Here is a 22,245-nt window from a genome sequence, read left to right on the forward strand (position 1 = left end):
TAGATATATATATATATATATATATATATATAAGATTTGATAGCATGCATTTAGAAGGGGATAGTAGTAGTAGTGTTCAATGTGTTCAAATGAGAGCCTAGAGTCGGAACAGGAAGAATTTGAATCATTAGGGATATTTGATGAATGGGCAACCCTAGATTATGTTGGGTCCCCTTGAGGGGTAAGAGCTAGACAAACAGGGAATACCATTCCCATGGCTCCCCCAGGCCATTCATGACTGGTACAAAGTCGGCCTTTCATCCTCTCATCCTTTCAAAAAAAAAAAACACACACACACACACACACACACACACACACACACACGTACGTTTGCTCCTGAAGAAATGGGTAGTAGAAGGGATTGGAGAAGAAACAGGAAAGGGGAGGAAAAAAAAATAAAAGACTGCAAAATTAATTGAGTAGAGGGTTGAGGCCCAAGGCAGCAAATTCCCAGCATTGGGTCCCAATCTCCATCCCCTTACCCCTCCCACAGCAACAACAAGAATGGGATTTGGGCAGGTTCCTAAGAGAAATTGTGGATTTTAAAAAGCATAGAAAACCCATTAACCTACAATTATACTCCAACCAGCTATAGGCAAAGGTTTCATTATAGTCCAAGACAGTGTAGCTGGGTCTGGTTGCAAGGATACTATATTCCTGGTTGTAAATGTATACAAGGATAAGAAGATTGGGCTTGGGGTTGTGTGGCAATTCAAAATAATACCAATGAAAATATCACTCACTATTTGAGGGGAAAAAGAAAAATATATTTAGCTTTTTTTTCTTTATTTCTACCCATAAACTGTTTACTTCTTGTAACCACAGCTGGACCTTCTTCCACGGGCACGTTCGAACTTGCGGCCCTTGCTGCGCACCAGTGGCTTGGTGTGGCTTCCAGGGAGACCAGGAGCACGGCCGAACATCTTGTATGCCTCACGTGCCTTGCGGCGACCTGGAAATGGGAAAAATTGTACTTATATATTCTTTCCTTAAAGTCCTTGTAGAAGGAGTAGTAGTAATACAAGTAGAAGAAAAATCTAAGGGTCACAAATATCAAACCAATATGACACTTAACTCATACTGTATGCTACAGTTGGAATTCAAGATCAAAATACAGAAAACCATTTCATTCATCTCTATATACACTTTTATACAAGTCATCAGTAACTCACCCTGGATGAGGACTGTGTTCTTTCCAAGGGGGGAACGACGAGCAAGAACATCAAAAGTGATGACTTCTCCGCCGGCCTTCTCAATGCGTGCGCGGGCACGGGCAGTCACACGGAGGGCACACACCTGAGGAGTCCGGCACAAATTATTTAGATTTTTAATCAACTAAATTACATTTATAAGGTTTACTAAAAAGGTGAACTGTATAATAAATTAGTAAGCACAATGTATTTTCATTTCTATAATATAAAGATTTAGGAGGCCTGTCAACTTCTCTAAAATCTATTTTATTCTTAAATAAAAAATATTAATACAAGTTTCTGTATCCCACATGCAATACTACTACTAATAGAATTCTTTCTCCCACTTGAAGGTCTTCTTAACTCAATAAAATCTACAAGGAAGTTTGTCGTCAACTTAGGACATTCTCTGTTCCATGAATAAATGTTTGGGTAACTAGAGAAATGGACTCCTGTCTTATGTTTGCTCCATCTGCTTGTGGGTAGGTGAAGTTTATAGCTACACATGCAGGTGAGATCTTTGCAGTAGAGATCTTTGCTTGTTTAACAGAACTTATGTTCCACTTAATATTAATTGCACTAGTTGTGTACATAACACAAAATATTTGTTCTCAAAATACAGGGAACCACACCCCATCGGCATTGCCTGTCAAACTGGAGTGATTCAGGGATACTGGACCATTTCTAAATAGTGTAAATGCATTTTTTTTTAAGAATTTTCTATTGGCTAGTAAAGAATTTACAGTTGCCCACATAAAAAAGCTACCACAGCTTTGTTGTGCAGCAAAGACAGACAAGCTAGAGGTTTTATACTTCTTGAGGGTTAATAAGAGGATTACCAACAGGCCTGAACTCTAAGGACGTGGCAGCACAAAAAGCAAGTGTTTTGTTGCCATATGCATCCAGATTTGTGGCTTTGCTTTCCAATATAATACCTCAATTCAAATTTTTCAGCTTAAATATCCACAAAAGCATCCAGTTGCCATATAGTCTGCATGATAGATGGGCAATAACTATGGCATGACATAGGTGTGTCTAGCAAAACACACATGGCATGACATGTATACCATTTGGAAACAGGGTTAAATTATCATGTGGCTTTTGACCATACAATTACTGGCTGCAAACTAGTGATTCATCTTATTCTGGGATGAAAAGCCCAGACTGCTATCTATCTGGGCAGCTGATTTATTTATTTTAGTGGGTTTTTTTCTATTTACTGGCAAAATAAAAGACTAAATGTATAACAAGGAGTGCTACAGAAAAAATTGCCAATAATTTTGCAGTATTCCTAATAGTTGGCACTTCTGTCTCTATAATACACACTTTCTCTGTCCAGAGATATACAAGGCAGTTGCATGTATCATGGAGGATAGTAGCTGGTAAGTTTCTTGTACGGTTTTGCCCTTGACAAAACCCTCCAGAATATCTATACACAATTACTGGTTTACTATGAACCTGATCTACTCTTAACAAGTTTTAAAAATTAAACTAATAGAGGCTGCTCCTTTAAAACTACAGTAATACCACCTTACATAATACAAAAGTGAAATATGCAGGATTTAAAATTGCAAACAAGAAACAAGTGCACAGCTATAATACATGCTCAATAAAAAAAAATATATATATTGCAAGCAGAATACTCTAAACTTTCCTGGGAATACAAATGGAAGAAAATGTCCACTTACAGTCATCTTGGGCACTTCATAGAATCTGTTATCATCAGTGACAGTGCCAACAACGGTGATAATCTTGCCAGCGCGGGTGGGCTTGCTGGCCAGCTCCGACACCTTGGACAAGGCAATGGGGGACCTATGTACGCGGGGCATGAACAATCTCTTCATGATAATTTTATTGAACTTGGAGTTGGTGCGCCTCGCCAGGAAGCGGTAGAGCTGGAAGAACAAGTATTGAGCTTAGTAATTTGTACAAAAGATCACATGGTAAAAATTTGCAATGATAGTATTGGACTAGACATGTTGAAAACATGTTTGAAATATTGTAGTTTCTTCATTCTCTCCTTTTCCTACTAGTTAAAGTAGACTAAGAAAAAATATTTAAAAAACTCAAATGATAGTAAGCCATTGGTAATGTTTTATGTGCTAACTGGGGAAAAAATAGCTTAGGGTTCTCACTTATGTATCCACAGCTTCCAATATGCCTGAATCTGAATTAACCCAACACAGCCGGGTGAAGAAAATAAATAAATAACTCTGCACTCTGGAGATTAATGGCAATGGACCAACTTTGAGCGTGGGAGTTCACTACATCAAGCCAAACATCCCAGTCAAAGCGCACTGGTGCGTCACCGCAGCGTACAGCTGTACTCCACAGAGTTATTTGTTTTGATGTCGCAAGGCGTGACCCGGCAGTATCGGGTTAAAGAAAAGGAATATTTACCTTTTGACAAGGCAATTTCAACAGTGCATTCTCACACAAGTACAAATAAGCAATGAAAGAAAGGATTTTAGGGCACATACTTTTTGCTGATAATCCTGCAAACAGTATTGTAAGCAAAGGTTTTTTGCAAAGTGGTAAGAATGTGCAGTTTCCTTATAAATAAAAAATGGAGGGGGTGGGGGTATGGGGGCTTAAAATATTCCTTGGAAGATCTTAATTTCTCTATAGCATCTCCATCTTTTAATCCCAAACAATGTGCATCCTATATGCTGCCACTTAGGCGAGGTCAACTACTCTAAAAGGAGGCTGAAAAACAAGGTTTGTAACAGTAATTTGCAGACAACAAAAATAGTGTGAACTGAATTAGAGTCAACAGAAGTCAGATTATTTAGTGCACCAAACATCCTTTCTGCATCAGGATTGAAGGATAAAACATCTACGGTACCTGCAGTGCCACAAACAAAATCTCTAATATTCCCTAGGAGACGAAAGATTCCATATTTTACACAAGGTCTTTGTGAACATTTACAAATTGGCAAATCATTGGGACATTTTCTTTAAATACATCATGATGTATAACACCCCTTCCCAAACACTATGTAATTAAACGAGGAAAAGGATTTTATTTACCCCAAACACGGTCTCTTAATTTTTCCCTCTTAACACTATGGATAGTCTCTACCAATCCATAATATATCCAAGATGACAGTAAGCCCATGCGTGAAAGCATTATAAATTTGTAATGTGAATTCTCAATGTTTGTGTTCCACTTAAATCCACTTGAAAAAAGCCCAGCCTAACAGAGGTAGCACCAAACAATTGCTATGGCCTCACTTCAGCATACCAGCAAAGGATAGCAAATAACCTCGTATAACCAGGGAAGGTGGATCTCGAACTGGTTCCTTATTTATTTTTTTATATATTAGCAGCATATTCCACATGCTCTTTCTTGCCAGAAACATGTGCTGCTGCTTTGCTGGTCTTTGCCAAAGCACCAAATGTGCATAGACCATTGACTTGGTACTGGTAATTAGTTCATTAACAACTGGGGAAAACATGATATTCTCTACAGTGCCCCTTTTTAGAGAATAAATAGAAGGTAGGAAAGGTTATGTCTGGATTTTGGGTTGGCATGATACCCTGATTTTGGGACTTTGTATCTGGAGGGGCTTGCCCCTTGTGTCTAGGGAATAAATAGAAGGTAGCAAAGGTTAGGCTTAGACTTTTGGGCCACATGATACCCATGTTTTGGGACTCTCTGGAAAGATAATGCAAGTAGACATTGTGCTGACCTTTCCATTATCTGATTAAAAGGTCACAATAATAATGTACTCAAGTTTAATGACTTGTCTTCAAATGGGATCTTTATGAAATGATAGCATTGAGATTTCCTTTCTATACCAAGTGTTGCATCACAATTGTGTGGGGCTTGCTTCCACATGGTTAAGGAAATTCAATACCATTCTATGATAGCATTGAAGTATATCTCGGATTTTGGCAAATTCATAGTGAAAATATTAAATAAACTTCTACATGTGGCAACCTCAGGGGATAGATGGAAGGGAAATGGGTTTCTCTCAGGACCCAACAATTTCAATATACAACAGACTAAACATAACAAAAACTGCCCTCTCAATATCTACCAAATTTCTAAGGTTTAGGAGGGGGGGGGGGATAATCCAATTTGTGAAAACTGAATTTCAGCAAATGTCACACTGCTAGAAATCAAGACAAACTTTTACAGTACTTGTTTACCCCATTTTCCACATCAGGACTGTTCCTTCTTTTGAACTTTCTATAATAACCTTCCCTCCTAGAAATGCAATCCAACTTGAAATTTGCTTAAAAACCCGACTGCTTGGGTCAAGAATAATGTGCCTCTTGTTCTGATGCTTTATAACAATAAAAATAGGGAACTTTCAGAACCACATGATGAGGTTCCACAAAATGGCTGTTTACTTAGAGGCACATCACACAAAATACTTTTACACGAAACAAAAACATAAAAAACTACGTGAGGTTTCCGCCACGCTTACCACATCACATGGGAAGAGGAGGAGAAAATTCCGTGTGGATGGATTTACGATTAGTTACTGGGAGCTTTCGAGGCGAAGTAAATTAGTTCGATTAATTCCGTTTTTGTCGTTTATGGAAAAACGGAAATGAGTAAAACGTGCGCGATCTTGAAATGAAAACAATGCAACGCCCGGACTTTCAAGTGTTTCCTTCCTACGTAAATAAACCAAAAATTACGTCTCCTAAGACATGTTAAGCATATTTCATGATTAAATCCTGGCCCTCCTGTTCCCAAATGACTTTAGAGAAGCGAGAAATTTTGCGATTTCGGGGCTTACACACACACACACACACAAACACATGCGTGTGTATTTATATGTATATATATATATATATATATATATATATATATATATATATGTGTGTGTGTGTGTGTGTGTGTGTGTGTGTGTGTGTGTGTACACATACATACATACATACATATATATATATATATATATATATATATATGTACATATATATATATATATATATATATATATATGTGTACATATATATATATATATATATATGTACACACACACACACACACACATATATATATATATATATATATATATATATATATATATGTACATATATATATATATATATATCTATATATATATGTACATATATATATATATATATATATATGTACACACACACACACACACACACACACACATATATATATATATATATATATATATATATATATATATATATATATATACATATGTACATATATATACATATATATATATATATATATATATATATGTATGTATATATATGTACATATATATATATATATATATATATATATATGTACATATATATATATATATATATATATATATATATGTACACACACACACACATATATATATATATACATATATATATATGTACATATATATACATATATATATATATATATATATATATATATATACATACACATATACACACACACACACATGCATTTAGTCCGCTCAGATCATGTTGGGGTTTGTGAACGTTGAGCTGAGTATTTTGAACAGCTGTACCAGGTAGACACTTCAACAGCTAGCTTGGGTGCAAGTGGTATCAAAATACCTGTGCCGGACCCGCCCATCAGCGAGGAACCTATATGAGAACCCTGCTGAACTGCTAAAGGCTGGGGGTGAACCTATGGCAATAGGCTTGCATGCAGTCTTGACTACCATCTGGCAGTCTGGTTCCATTTCCCTTACCTGTTGAGGGGCGTGGTCATCCCTCTCTGGAATGGGAACGGGGATCGTTGGGAAAATAGGAACTACCGTGGCACTTCACTTCTCAGTATACCAGGCAAGGTTTTCGCCCACATTCTTCTGAAACGGATCCGCGACAACCTCCCAAGGCACCAGATACCGGAGCAGTCTGGATTCACCCTTACCAAGTCCACAATAGACCGTATCCTAGCGTTTCGAGTAATTGTGGAACGCCGTCGTGAATTTTTAAGACTTAGGGGAATTCCGACATGGATTATGGTCTCATAGCAATCCTCTATACCGGTATTGAAAGTGCTGTAAAGTGTGGCGGGGGCTGTCGAACTTCTTCCCTGTTAATTCAGGGGTGAGGCAAGGCTGTGTCCTTGCGTCAACACTTTTCAACACCTGCATGGACTGGATAATGGGCAGAGCTACTATTCAAAATCAGTGCGGAGCAACAATGGGCAATATCAAGGTCTCAGACATTGACTTTGCCGATGATGTTGCTATCCTGTCTGAGTCTCTGGAATCGCTGGTGGCGGCTCTTGATGCATTTAGGAATGAGGCGAAGCCCTTGGGCCTAGAGGTCTCCTGGACCAAGACCAAGATTCAGGTCTTTGGGGGCTGTTAGGGGAACGCATTCAGTCAATCCATGCTTGCGGTGAGGACATTGAAGTCACAGAATGCTTTGCATACCTTGGTAGCATAGTCCATATCTCTGGGCTGTCAGACCAAGAGGTCAGTAGACGGATTGGTCTGGCAGCAGGAACCATGAACTCGATCAACAAGAGAATTTGGAGATGTTGGTACCTATGCAGAAGGACCAAGCTGCGTGTCTCCAAGGCCTTGATACTGTCAGTTTTGCTCTATGGAAGCAAAACCTGGACGCTATCTAATGCCTTGGAGTTTCATCTTGATGCCTTTTGTAACAAGTCTCTTCGTCGGATCATGGAGTACAGTTGACAGGACCATGTGTCCAACCGACGGCTACACCGTAAGAGTGGCATGGGACCTGTTACTTGCATAACCTGGGATCGCCAACTCATGTTATATGGGCATCTAGCTCGTTTCCCCGTGGATGACCCTGCCCATCAGGTTGTCTCTCTGCGAGACAACCCTGGTTGAGGAGGCCCGTGGGACGACCTAGGAGGTCATGGCTTGGGCATCTCGACCAGACCTGTCGCAAGGAGTTAGAGATGGGACGAGGGGCTGCTTTGAGACTCGCCATGAGGGATCCTTGTGGCTGGAAGCTAAAGGTGGATACGGCCATGCGCCCCCGTCGGCGTTAGCCCCTTGATGATGATGATGATGGTACATATAAGCATCTATGTAAACGCACATCTCAGTCATCGTTATTATTATCACTAAAGCTGTTTTGTTGTCATTTTAGAACAAAATCAAAGAGGAAATGCAACAGCGTGGAATATTTTGAAAGGCAGTATGAGAAAAGGATGCATGTTTTTAGTAAAAATAAACGCTTGTTGTTTTTGAATACCTTAAAATCAATAACGCAAAAATGTTTCTGTTTGGATGTGTAAAGGAGCCATTCACTTTCTACGTATGTTATGTATGTATTGGGCAAAATTAACCCGTTCACTCAATCATTACAATAAAAAAAAAAAACTTTGTAGATAAAATGGCAATTGAAAGTTAACCTGCTTTACTTACAGCTCTATATTATCTACAGCTCTGTATTGCTCACAGCTCTATATCACTTACTTTGGATTATGCACAGCTCTATATTATCTACAAATCTGCATTACTCACTGCTCTAAGTCATCTACTCTGTACTATACAGAGTTCTTTACCATCTACATCTCATTATGGCTCACAGCTCTATATAATCTACTCTGCATTACTTACAGCTCTATATCATCTACATTACATTACTCACGTTTCTAATTTCATCCACACCTTTATATCACTCCAGCTCTATACTGTTTACTTTGCGTTACTCAAAGTTCTAAATTATGTACAGCTCTAAATTACTTACATTTCCCCTCCCGTTTCCTTTCCCGGCAGGTTGTCTGTCTCTGTGAAACGCCTCGATTGAATTTACCTTAATTGGGATTTTAATGACCAGTGCAATGGAGTTATTCACCTGGGGAATTATTGATTCTGTTTCTGGTGGCAATGTGCATCGCGTTATTATTAGCATTAGTGGTATTATTGTTATACTTATTATTATTATCAGTAATATTGTCATTTTCATTATCATGGCTATCGTAATAATGATAATAATTATTATTATTATTGATGTCATTATCATTATCATTATATTATTACTATTATTATTATTATTATTATTATTATTATTATTATTTTCATTACTATTATTTCTATTGTCATTATTATTATCATTATATTATTATTATCATTATATCATTATTATCATCATCATCATCATCATATTATTATTATTATTATCATTATTATTATTATTATTATTATTATTATTATCATTATTATTATTATTATCATTATTATTATTATTATTATTATTATTATTATTATTATCATTTTTATTATTATTATTATCATTATTATTATTATTATTATTATTATTATTATTATTATTATTATTATCATTATCATCATCATTATTGATATTATCATTATTATCATCATTACCAATATTATTATCATTATTATTGTCATTGTTGTTATTGTTATTGTTATTACTATTATTATTACTATTATTATTATTATTATTATTATCATTATTATTATCATTATTATTATTATTATTATTACTATTAATATTATTGTTATTATTATTATAAATTTTATTAGTATTGTTGTTCTTATCATTATTATCATTATGATTATCATCATCATTATTTTTATTATCATTGTTATTATCAATATCATTATTTTCCTTATTGTTGTTATTATCACCATCATTATCATTATCATTATTATCATTACTGTTATTATCATTGTTATTATCATTATTATCATGATCATTATTATTATTATAATTGTTATCATCATCATTATCATTGTTATTGTTTCTGTAGTTGCAGTTTTTATTATCATTATTTTTATTATCATTATTAGAATCGTAATTATTACTATCACTATTATTACTATTGTTATTATTATTATTACTATTATTATTATCATCATTATTATTATTAATACTATCATTATTATTATTTTTATTATTATTATTATTATTATTAGTGTTACTATTAGAGAGAGAGAGAGAGAGAGAGAGAGAGAGAGAGAGAGAGAGAGAGAGAGAGAGAGAGAGAGAGAGAGAGAGAGAGAGAGAGAGAGAGAGAGAGAGAGAGAGAGAGAGAGAGAGAGAGAGAGAGAGAGAGAGAGAGAGAGATAGGTAGATAGATAGATAGATAGATAGATAGATTGATAGATAGATAGATAGATAGATAGATAGATAGATAGATAGATAGATAGATAGATAGATAGATAGATAGATAGATAGATAGATAGATAGATAGATAGAGAGAGAAAGAGAGACAGGTTGAGAGGTTCATCAGAAACATTAATATCATATTCAGTATACAAAAGACACACAAAAGTTTATTTTCAAAATAGAAAATAAACGTCATTAAAATTTTCCAGCGAGCAAAATGTCCTTTTCTTAATTATGATCAGGTGTAAATACACTAAATTAGAACTATTACAAAATAAAGTTTAAAAAATATGTTGAAAGCAATCTCATTTGACACAAGAAGTAGAAGTAGAACAGTAGAAGTATAAAAAAGGTATAAAGTACCCTTTTCTCAATGGAAACCAAACCAAGTTCACAAAAACGATTAAGAAAACTCAGTAAATATATATATTTCGATATATTTTTTTTTGCAGTTGATAAAAGGAGAAGAAAGCCTCTCGCTTGACCCCCGAAGCCAAACAAACATGGCGCCTTCCCGGAACCTCGCAGGAAAAGCAAAAAATGACGAAGGTAAGCCTCATAAACGCAAAGTTCGTGGTGGTAGGGAGATATTAGTGAACTTGAAGCTTGGGAGGTGTATTTGGTGGGTGGAAATAAGAGGGAAAATGGGGCTGGGAGCGGGAGAGCGGGGTTGCGGGCGGGCTGTCCGAGTCGCTTGTGCTGGGGAAGGATTTTATTGTTATTATTTTTTTTTGACGTTTGTAGTGAAGTTGGTTCTTAAAATCACAAAAAATAACTGTGTTGTCGTTTAGTGGCGAGGTTTAGTTGTTTGGTATGAATATCAACGTTGTGAAGTAAGTGATTTTATAAGGATTCCTATGCAATTGATCTGCTTGCAATTACGCGTCGACCGGCAGCCGGCCGTGGAACTAAGAATGGCTAGTTACTTAGAAATGATTCTGAGGTAAATGTGTTCAGCAGGTCTGCACCTGTCTGAGACTGAGGACCCAGTTTGAATTAAAGAACACATATTTTCGTACTAAACGCGCTAACTACCTCTAGGAGCGCTGTGTGTCATCCAACGACAACTTGGGTATTTGTTACCAAGAGAAACGTACCTCCAGAGACAAAGTCCCAAAATCAGGGTATCGTGAGGACCCAGAATCTAAAACTAACCTCTCCTACCTTCTATTTATGTGATAGACAAGAGGGCAAACCCCGTTGTATTCTCACTTTATTGGCGCTACAACTTAATTCATTATTTAAAATATACGAGACATGTGAAGGCTACAAAAGCGCTGTAGTGAGGAGGGATTATAAAAAACGGATTTATAGAAAATGCGATACACTGTGAGTGTGTTGTGTTATGGGCGGTGATATGTAGCAGATATTTTTGTAATTATGTGGTGAATATGAGGCCCGAGCAGCTGTATTTGAGTTGTTAATTACCGTATTTTTTGTGCTCTATTAGATGGCGATGTCCATTTAACTATATTTCTGTGTCACTCTCGGAAACTATTCTGGAGATATTGCCTCTATACACCCTATTGGGTTACTGTTACCGAGACCAATACACTGAAATAGAGGAAATGGAGACCACTGTCTGATAGAGCAGAAGTAGAGTACGTATTTAAATAAAAGGGAATCTTGGAAGTCGACTTTAAATAAAGGAGGATAGGTTTTAAGATGAGCACTGTCCAGAGGAGGAGAAAATAAAAATCACTGAACAAAATTTGCATATGGCAGTTCCAGGCTGTAGTTCTATACTAATATTGCCACATTTGCCAACGTGCCCCATTCTGAACGCAAGACATGTGCAAAAAGAGCCATTTAGTGGGTATGTTTCCATATTTGCAGTAGTTTTGATTTGTACTTAGAAGTATTTTATGCAGTTGATGGTGATCTGTGATAAAGTTGGCCATAGTTTGAAAATTTGATTTTCTGATGACTGTGTCCTTTTTAAATGGAGACCTATGTTAAATTACCATTATTACAGCCACTCTCATTAGATCTCCCAGGTAGTCTGTCACCTAATATGGATTCACTCTAAGCTCTATCCAGGTGGTCTTTGCTGAAGTGCCAAAGGTGTGTAGGTCATAGCAGCCACTTTTATGACAAGGATTATTTGTCTGCTTTGATCTTGCAACAAGTGTTGTAGAAGGGAAATGTCTTTGAAATTACTGGTATGTTACCTTAGGCTATACTAAAATGTGATTTCAAGAGTAGGATTTTACCAAGCTAAGGGTGGTCCTTATACTGTTTCTAATTCCCTCAAAGTATATGAGAAATTACTCTTTGTGACAGTTATATTTATGTGGGTTGATTACTATAATAATTTTTGTGAAAGGTAGTTTCAACCCTAGTATGAAATTTATATCTGCTATCATTTTTCATAGTGTAAAATTAATTTATATTTAAGATTTACTTTTAAGTAGTGTGTAATTTAGAAATGTATGGTTTTAATTTGATTTAAATTTATATGCTTGATCAGTTATATAAAATTTCTTATATAACTGAGACCTATGTTACATTATGCTGACACAGACTTTTACTGTAGGTCTTAATTTTTAAATGTTGAAATTCCAATGAATCTAATGAGGGTCAGAAAAAACTTTATTTTCCAAGTTTTGATAATGAAATTCAATTTGATATACTATCTAGAGGTTTATGTGGGAATAGAATTTACAAGAATTTTTTTTTTCAATGATATTTTACATGCCTAATAGAAACAAATAAAATGAATAAACCCCATTTGCAGATGGAGCAATGGAATCGTCCGATAACTCGGACTCAGAGAGTAGTTCCGGCACCAGTAGTTCGAGCAGCAGCCGTGCCAGTAGCCGTGCTGACAGCAGGTCACCCGCCAGTGCCCCACGTAAGCCTATTTCATGTTGTAGTAGTTTGGAAAATGTTGTTGATCATATTGTAGTTTTCTGTATAATATCTTATTGATGTTAAAAATTAATAGTGACTCTAGAATGGAAAGGTGAAGTCAATTAAGTAACTTATGTAATGCATACAAGAGTACTGAATATTGTAAAATTAATGGCAATACCATGCATTTTTCTGAAGCCAAAATGAGAATCTTAACGAAGCCTTTTCCCATTTTTCTTCCTGGGCTTTCAGGGAGTCGAACTCCTTCACCCGCTGGAAGCAATAAGAGTGGGTCAGTAGGTGGGATTCGCAGTCCAGCAGGAAGCAGGGGGAGTGCCTCACCTGCCAGCCCCAGAAGCAGAGGCAGTGGGTCGCCCCCGGCAAGTCCTAGGAGCAGGAGCGGGTCACCTCGGAGCAGAGCTAGCCAGTCTCCACAGAGCAGAGGAAGTCGGTCTCCACCGGGGTCTCCGCAGAGCAGAGCCAGTAGGTCCCCCCGTAGTCGAGGGAGTGGATCCCCGGCCAGCCCACAGAGCAGGGGTAGTGGTCAGCCCCAGGGCAGTCCACGCAGCAGAAGCCGGTCTCCTGCCAGTCAAAGGAGCAGGTCAGCAACTCCAGTAAAGAGTAGATCTGTGACACCTCATAGCAGGTCAGTCACGCCTCAGAGAAGCAGGTCTGGCACACCTCAGAGGAGCAGGTCAGTTACTCCCCAGAGGAGCAGGTCAGTTACTCCCCAGAGGAGCAGATCAGGGACGCCCCAGAGGAGCAGGTCAGGGACACCCCAGAGGAGCAGGTCTGGGTCCCGTGCAAGCAGGACCCCTGTCAGGTCTCCAACACCAGAGGGTTCTAGAAGAGGCAGCCGTTCACCAGCCCAGTTGGGGGGGAGGGGCAGCAGAAGCCCAGCTGGAAGTGTGACCCCAGTTAGGTCGAGGAGCAGGAGCCGTTCCCCAGTGAGGTCCAGGTCGAGCCGCTCCCCGGCCCGGTCCAAGAGCAGGAGCAGAACCCCTGTGTCCAGGGCTGGTAGCAGGTCCTCAAGAAGGTCAAAAAGTGGCAGCCGTTCTCCGGCGAGCAAGGCGGGCAGCGAGAGTGGCAAAAGGAAATCAGCTTCCAGGTCGAGGTCACGCTCACCTCGTCTTAGTGATGAAGAGGGGAGGAAAGGTGAGGAGGCATTTCAGAAGACCTTTGTGCTGGAGTCTGTTTGCCTGGTGGTATCTTTTAGATTTCCCCTTGTAGTGGCACTTTTTGGTATGCCTCTGAAAATATTGCACTAAGAAAATACATTGTTTCTGAAAATACAACATATATATTACTAAGCAAGTATTACATCAGTAAGTTATGACAATAAGTATATAAGTTAGACATTTATAATCATATTTTTTTGACTGACTTGCCAATATATTTCTCTGTTTCTTTTAGATACTGCTGCTAAAGGCTCAGATGATGATAGTGATGTTGAAATTGGAAGGTGAGTGCAAGAAAAATTAAAGTTTTAACACTGTCACTAGCTAGAGTTTTCTTCTATTAATCTCACTCTTCTATGATTGTGATCTGGTCATTTGTCTCCCACAGGAAGAGGAAGCGCGCCCTTATGAGCGATGATGAGTCTGGAGACGAGGCCAAGAAGAGGAAGTCAGATGATGATGAAGACCGTAAGGAAGTTCTCACTTTTTCTTCCAAAATATATATATTTAGGATGATTAGAGAGAAGAATACCGTGACGAAGGCTTACATTTTTTTTTTTTTCTGTTTTAATATATTTTTGGGAAGGAAAACTATTGTGTTGTAGACTTGGATTCTTTAAATTCACTTGATAAGGAAGAAATTAAATTCAAAATGATAATATGGTTCATGACGTTGGCTCAAAATTTTAGAATTGGATATATTAAAAGAAACTCTAAACCTGTAATGTACAAAAAAGCTTTTCTAGAGATTCTGGCCATGATGCGCTGAGCCTGTGTGACAGGTGGCAAGTGTTCTGCATGATCAAGCCTCTATATTTTGGACTAAATAGTCGCTTGTTTTTACAGCCCTATCTAGAATTGCTCCACAATAGGCTTATAATATCATTCTAGTCTATTTCATTGATAAGTCTTGTATGCTGTAGCCAGAATCATAGACAGCAGTGGAAACATGTGTTCCCTCAGCTTCAAATTCACCTTAGTAGCTGAGTGCATGGGCCATCTGGTGCATTGCTCAGTTTGGCAGAGCTAAAAACCATTATTGTGGTGTTGAAGATAAATGAAATAGATGACTTCAGGAACATGATAATCATGCTTATGTCTGTAAATGGCAGGTGTTCAAATCTGTAACTGTGAGTTTCCTTTCACTCATGCTTTCTCACCTTGCAGTTGGTGCCGACGACTTGTTTGGAGATGCAGATGACATCAGTGAGGATGAGGAGGAACGCAAGAAGGACGAAGACAGGCGTTCACGCTCTCGTTCTCGATCCCGCTCCAGGTCAAGGTCACGCTCGAGATCGAGGTCCAGGTCACGCTCCAGGACTCCTGGCTCACCAAGGCTTATTGTACCAGATGTAAGGGCTCTTGTCTTGGAAGTGATGGTGGTTATTCTTTTTATTTTCTTTAGTGCCTATGCTAAGTAGGCAACTGTTGTCTAGTTGCTCTTAGGCACATTACCCAGATATGTAAGGTGGAAATTTTTGCTAAGTGGCAGTACAAAGAGGAACCTAGGGATTTTGCTAATTTAGTATTATGTTTTGTAAAATGCAAGAGTAAATAAGCCCAAATAAATTTTTAAAACATTTCTACCTTACCCAGGATGAGGAGAAGGAAGATGAAGGGCCTCCACCAGAGACAAGAATTGAGGCTGAGATCCCCAAAATCAACACCAATCTTGGGCGTGACATCCATTTTGTCAAGCTGCCCAACTTCTTGTCGGTGGAGACAAGGCCATTTGATCCTGAACTCTACGAGGATGAGATTGATGATGAGGAGACGCTTGATGAGGAGGGCAGAGCAAGGTGGGGCTCAGTTTGAACACTTGCATCTGGATTGTTACAAAAATTAGTTTTTTCTTTCTTTCCTTTTTCTTTCTTTTCAACTCTTATCTGTCTTTGTGATCAGCTATGGTTAGACATGTCTGTATGTATTTGTGTCTTTCTCGGTGTATCATTTTATGTATATATGTATTTACATCTATAAATTGGTCCGTCTCAGATGCTTTTTCAGTCTACTTTTGCTTCCTTTTTCTTAATTATTTGTAATTTTAAAATTTGCATTTGCCTTTCTTGTCCATGTTGGCTTTTGTCTAATTTAATTTTCTCTTAGTGCTTGTTATTTTATATTTTGTTCTTTACCTTTTCTTTCATTCTTTTACATATAAGGAAAAGGAACATTTATGTAACATACCCTAAGAACAAAAACTTTTGTTTTATATTTATTATAGAGATTTGTAGTAAAAATCTTATTTTTGTTGTGCTTACATTATGCACTTATGATATATATTTATGATGTTCATTCAATGCACTTTACAATATGTATTGAGTAATTTTAATTTTGTAAAATGCCCAAAGAGTCAGGGATGTTGAAACTTCAGAAATTTTTTAGTGTATGATTTGTATTTTTCTTAAGTTTCAATGATCTTTCCAAAAAATGTGTTTTCACTTTGTCACTCTTATTCTGTATTTCTATACTTTTATTTCTCAAATTATTTAAGACCTTGTACTTCATTTCTCCTCATTTTCTTCTTCTCCCCAGGCTCAAGCTGAAGGTGGAGAACACTATCCGATGGAGGACGGTCTTTGACAAGGAGGGCAATGCAGTCAAGGAAAGCAATGCCAAGCTTGTCAGATGGTCAGATGGCTCCATGTCCCTTCATCTCGGAGCTGAGGTCTTCGATGTATACAAGCAGCCTCTGCAGGTGAGGACATTGGAGCTTGTAATTGAGGACAAGGAATTAGTTTTGTCATGGACATAACTGTATTTCGTGATTTTGTGACATGTATAAAATTTTTAGTTTCTATCTTTGTCTGTCATCATCATTCCCATAAAGAGGATTGTTGATATTTTCTTTGTTTCATTGGTTTGGTATGTTATTGTCATTTTTAGATGTCTTCTTGAGTCCGATGGTGATCAGGGTTATTGCTATTTATCAGATTGAATTAACGGCACATAGCCAGACGTTCCCAATTATTGTCTCCTATTATCATTCTTAGAATTGGCCTTGTATTATCATACCCTTAACCCAATGGCGCCGGGTATAGCAAATTAAAAAAAACTCTACGCTCTGGCGAATGGCGGCAGCGCGCCGACTCTGAGCGCGTGATATCGGTCCCTCAAGCCGAATCATTGCCTCGGGGCGTTTTGGCGCGGCGCCGCTGCGGACAGCCGCACGCCGCACATCGTGCATATTGTTATGACGGCGATAGCCGTGACCCGTCGCCATTGGGTTAATACCTTCACTGCCATGATGTTGATAATTTATTATATACCTAACCTAATGTATTATTATTTGTTTGTGCATGTATTTTTTAATTGCATCATCATGATATATTTTTCATTTCTTAACAATTTTCTCACTTGTTTATTTTCTCTCTTTCAGGGCGACCACAACCACTTGTTCATCCGTCAGGGCACCGGTCTGCAGGGCCAGGCTGTGTTCCGTACAAAGCTGACCTTCCGACCGCACTCCACTGAGTCCTTCACTCATCGTAAGCTCACACTGTCTCTGGCTGACCGGACGCAGAAGGCTGTGGGTGTCAAAGTGCTGTCTACTGTATTCCGTGATCCTGAGAGCAGTCACATCGAGAGCATAAGGGTAAGTTGTAATTCCTTTGTTTATTTTATTTTATTTTTTTATTATGATTATTATTATTTTTTTCTTTATTTTTCTTTTTTTTATTTTTTATTTTTTGGTGTGCATGTGTGCTTGGATATTTCTTTGAATGGTGATAAGTGTATGTTGTATGAGTTTTAGTTTTTGTGTTAATAACTTTCAACTGAATGAGTACGAAGATGCCTTTGGACCAATTTTGCGAGAAGGGGCTATTCAGTTCTGTTTGCATGTTTGTCTTAGTTAGAAAGGTGCAGGGGCTGGATACTCAAAACAGTTTAAAATGTTGTATCTGGCATTGGAGCCATTACAATCTCATAAGGTCTCCGAAGGCAATACTCAAAAAAAAATTAGTCCCATGTAAGTTACATGGGGATCTTGTACGAGTTTCAAACTTGATATAGTACATTTTATTTCCCGATGACTTAGTAGACAGAAACCTTCATTTGACTAGAACATACCTTTTCCATATTTAAAACTTGGGAATTTTAATTGTCTCGTATATTCTTTGTTTTCCATGCTTTATTGTTATCATGAATCAAATGTAAGTTGAATGTTAATTTAGTTGACAGACGACAAACAACAATGTTTTTGTGGCTGCTTATCTTCATGGCTGAGCATTGGAGCATGAGAAATATTATTAAAGGGAAGCTTTAGTGTTTCTCCATGAAAAGGATAAGAATTTATTATGATATAACAAATTTCCAAAATTTGTTTTACTATAACCTTATTTGATGCCAAATATCCATCTAAAATATCCTTTCAAGAATTATTATTGATTAGTAAGTCTTCTGTGTGTATGTTTAGATTGATTTCCTTTTACGTGAAATTGTAAATGTAAATGTTAAAAATGTGTATAACAATAAGTCAAATATGACACTTCATAAGCACAATGATGAAAATAACAGGAAGTAATAATGTATATTGAAATTTTATTTTTTGCCTAAAGTAATTGCTAGTTTGTATTATCATTTTCTTTTTATATGTAGATCATGTACTATAGAAAGGAGAGTTATTCAGGAAATTCATCATAGTTCATTTGTTGTACAACATCTGGTTGAATCTTTGGAAATATCACTTGGGGAGACAGTTACTGGGCCTTCCATGTGTGTGTGTGCGTTTGTGTGTGTGTGCGTTTGTGTGTGTGTGTGTGTGCGTTTGTGTGTGTGTGCGTTTGTGTGTTTGTGTGTGTGTGTTTGTGTGTGTGTGTTTGTGTGTGTGTTTGTGTGTGTGTTTGTGTGTGTGTTTGTGTGTGTGTTTGTGTGTGTGTGTGTGTGTGTGTGCGTGTGTGCGTGTGTGCGTGTGCGCGTGTGGGTGTGTGCGTGTGTGGGTGTGTGCGTGTGTGCGTGTGTGCGTTTGTGCGTTTGTGCGTTTGTGCGTTTGTGCGTTTGTGCGTTTGTGCGTTTGTGTGTGTGTGTGTGTGTGTGTGTGTGTGTGTGTGTGTGTGTGTGTGTGTGTGTGTGTGTGTGTGTGTGTGTGTGTGTGTGTGTGTGTGTGTGTGTGTGTGTGTGTGTGTTTGTGTGTGTTTCTTTTATGAATTATATAAATTTGTATATTTTGTTTTTATTAGAGCTACTGGAGTTTTTATAAAGATTTATAAATGATTTGCAGATATTTTTTTCACATTTTTGATGCTTTGTTGCCTTTAATAACCATTATCCTAAAATGAACAGAAACAGGTTTTGTTAAAACCTATAAATCCTTTACAACATAAGGTTACCAAATTTAGATATGGGCTTATGCTTACCATGTAAGAATATCAGCTTCACTCCACATATTTTGAGAAAAGGACAGACTGCAGTTTTCACATATCAACTTGACTTCCACAGAGGGATGAGGACAGACTTAAGGCTTCCATGAGGAGAGAGAACAAGCAGCGTCGAGTGAGGGAGAAGGCTTCGAGCCGAGGCCTGACGGCAAACTACCTGGAGCCTGATGCATACGAGGAGGATGAAGAGGGGGCCATCTCCCTGGCTGCCATCAAGAACAAGTTCAAGAACAAGCAGAATGGTGAGGCTGGATTGATATTTTCTTTTGGTTTTGGCCTTTCCAGCTTTGATTTTCATTCATTCATTGACTTTCTTAATGCTCTTTAGCTTTTCTCTAGCTTTCCCACCATGTATGAGTAATATATGAATGGTAAAACACTCTACCGTGTTGATACTATGGCAGAAAATCCCACAATGTGAAACTAGTTTCACATTGAGGGTATTTTTACCACTGCAATATATCTGACATAAAACAAATGCCATTACTTTTGTTCTATATATTTAGTATTAGTACATAGATTTAGCTTTTTTAGCATTAACCCTATCACTAACTTCACCCCTTCCCCTCCCCCTCCCCCAGAGCGTGCCCCTATCTACTCCTCGGATGAGGAGGAGTCGGACATTGAAACAGACAAAGCCAAGCGCCTCGAACGTGCCAAGCATACCATCAGAGACTCAGACGAGGAATCAGGCAGTGGAAGTGAGAGTGGCAGTGAGAGTGGAAGTGACAGAGCCCGCAGCAGGCAGAGCACACGCAAGAGCTCAAGCCGCAGCAGGAGCAGGAGCAAAAGCAAAAGCAGGAGCAGGAGCAAGAGTGGGAGCCGAAGTGGGAGTGGCAGCAGGAGTAGGAGCCGCAGCAGGAGTGGGAGCAGGAGCAAGAGCAGGAGCAAGAGCAGGAGCAAGAGCAGGAGCAAGAGTCGTAGTAAGAGCAGGAGTAAGAGCAGGAGCAAGAGCAGAAGTAGGAGTAAGAGCAAGAGCAGAAGTAGGAGCAGGAGCAGGAGCAGCAGCAGGGGCAGCAGGAGTGGGAGTGAAAGTGCCAGGTCTTCAGGCAAATCAGGCTCTGGCTCGGATAGTGACTAGGAACCGAGTAGAAGGATTATTTTCTGCTTATCATACAGTTTTTTTTTATAATTTAATTTAACTGAAATATACATTTCTTTTTCATGTTTTTTGTTAATTTATATTGATATCCTTGAGATGAAAGTATGATTTGAATAAACGTTTTGCTTCACTTTTTTTTTTTTGTTTTTTAATCAAAAGCTAAAAATTCTGTAAATACTAGATCAGTCAGTGATAGTAATTAGTACTTATTGCTATTATACATATATATTTTCTTGTTTATGATATCCCATAACCTTCCCTTGATGTTAGAAATACAATTGTCGATATCTTAAAAGTATTTTTGATAACGCTGTTGTGGATAGTTAACGAAGTGAAATGTACGAGTTTGGTCATTATCCGATTGGTAAATAATAGGTGTTTGTGTTCACTAGAATGTGAAAATATTTAAAGGAATTGACTATACTTATCTAGTTTAAAAAGACCAGTCCCTCAGGGATTGGCTGTGTAGTGCACATTTTCCTAGTTCAGTCAGAATGAAGCCTGTAAATAGGAAGTAATGCATTACTATCGTGATATTTATTTTTTTCTTCTACAGTGAAGAACAGTAACATCTGGTGGTGAGGAAAGTCTCAGTGTCTGTACATATTTACTGTATATATGGAAGCAGCTTTATTTTTTAGATATTTTCTTTAGCCATTTATTTTTGACTTTTGATTTAATTTTTTTTTAATTTTAAATTTTTTTATTTTTTATTATTATTATTATTTTTTTTTACCATTTCCGTTTACAATTCACAAGCTGCATATAGGAAAGAATAGACCAACACACAAGCGTTTCCTATCTAAGTGAGAGAAAAATCAGAATCGTCTTCGGTTGTCATTGAAAAATGTGAATGAGGTCATCTTTTAGGTGAAGTGTTTGGTTCTCAGTAAAATTAGTTATGATTCAGTACTTTGAAGGATTAATTCACCTAAGAGAAACCGTGCAGTTATTTTTCGTTCATAAGTATGCAAAAATCACACAAAAGAAACTACACAGTTATTTTTTGTTCATAGGTATGTAAAAATCACACAAAAGAAACTACTGTATGTAATAATTTGGTTAATGATCATAGTTTTAAGCAGCTCTATTTATGGAATAGGAATTATGGAATTATTGAGTACTATGTGCTTTTGATCATAAGGGTAATTGTTTCCATTTACATAACAGCTGTGACAAAAATTTAAAAAAATGTATTTTTCTTTGAATGTAAAAAATAAGTTCGTATTGTGTAATATTTAAGCCAAAATATATTAAAAAATATATACATGTATTTTCATTGATTTAAACATTTTTTTTTGTATCAGTGTAATGAATTTTGAAAGAGAAATGATTCAAGTAAAAAATAGAAAAAAAGAGAGAGAATAAAGAAATTAGGCATCATTCTGCTTTAACTTAATTTTATTGATTTTGGTTAATGGTGGAAATAGTAGAAGAGAGATAGAAAAGGAGAGAAACAAGAAGATAAGAAGGAT

At 37.4% G+C, this 22,245-nt stretch overlaps 2 protein-coding genes across 2 annotated transcripts; one reads left to right on the forward strand and one right to left on the reverse strand.

Annotated features, from left to right (window-relative positions):
• Positions 1–769: 769 nt before the first annotated feature.
• Positions 770–3,110, reverse strand: LOC125027940 (60S ribosomal protein L18-like). Its single transcript, XM_047617117.1, has 3 exons — positions 2,879–3,110; positions 1,173–1,296; positions 770–952 (listed from the first exon to the last, which is right to left on the reverse strand). The coding sequence occupies exons 1-3, from the start codon at positions 3,032–3,034 to the stop codon at positions 807–809; spliced, it is 426 nt and encodes a 141-aa protein (XP_047473073.1). The 5' UTR covers positions 3,035–3,110; the 3' UTR covers positions 770–806.
• Positions 3,111–10,732: 7,622 nt separating this feature from the next.
• On the forward strand, positions 10,733–22,035 carry LOC125026500 (another transcription unit protein-like). The gene is made up of 11 exons (XM_047614990.1): positions 10,733–10,808; positions 12,997–13,113; positions 13,365–14,267; positions 14,526–14,574; positions 14,679–14,758; positions 15,458–15,642; positions 15,887–16,089; positions 16,826–16,988; positions 17,670–17,885; positions 19,730–19,910; positions 20,250–22,035. Exons 1-11 carry the CDS (start codon positions 10,763–10,765, stop codon positions 20,747–20,749), a joined length of 2,643 nt encoding a protein of 880 aa, XP_047470946.1. The 5' UTR covers positions 10,733–10,762; the 3' UTR covers positions 20,750–22,035.
• The last annotated feature ends 210 nt before the right edge of the window (positions 22,036–22,245 follow it).

This window comes from Penaeus chinensis, chromosome 1, assembly GCF_019202785.1.
Source record: "Penaeus chinensis breed Huanghai No. 1 chromosome 1, ASM1920278v2, whole genome shotgun sequence".
In the NCBI taxonomy this organism is placed as follows: Eukaryota; Metazoa; Arthropoda; class Malacostraca; order Decapoda; family Penaeidae; genus Penaeus; species Penaeus chinensis.

What these genes read in the sequence shown, in the direction of transcription:
- LOC125027940 (XM_047617117.1), bottom strand. Translation starts at nt 3,034, where the DNA reads ATGAAGAGATTGTTCATGCCCCGCGTACATAGGTCCCCCATTGCCTTG. An exon ending in ATGAAGTGCCCAAGATGACT is followed by an intron (nt 1,297 to 2,878) that starts GTAAGTGGACAT and finishes CGGACTCCTCAG; the next exon opens with GTGTGTGCCCTCCGTGTGAC. An exon ending in GAACACAGTCCTCATCCAGG is followed by an intron (nt 953 to 1,172) that starts GTGAGTTACTGA and finishes TCCCATTTCCAG; the next exon opens with GTCGCCGCAAGGCACGTGAG.
- LOC125026500 (XM_047614990.1), top strand. Translation starts at nt 10,763, where the DNA reads ATGGCGCCTTCCCGGAACCTCGCAGGAAAAGCAAAAAATGACGAAG. An exon ending in GTCACCCGCCAGTGCCCCAC is followed by an intron (nt 13,114 to 13,364) that starts GTAAGCCTATTT and finishes CTGGGCTTTCAG; the next exon opens with GGAGTCGAACTCCTTCACCC. An exon ending in CAAGGCTTATTGTACCAGAT is followed by an intron (nt 15,643 to 15,886) that starts GTAAGGGCTCTT and finishes TACCTTACCCAG; the next exon opens with GATGAGGAGAAGGAAGATGA.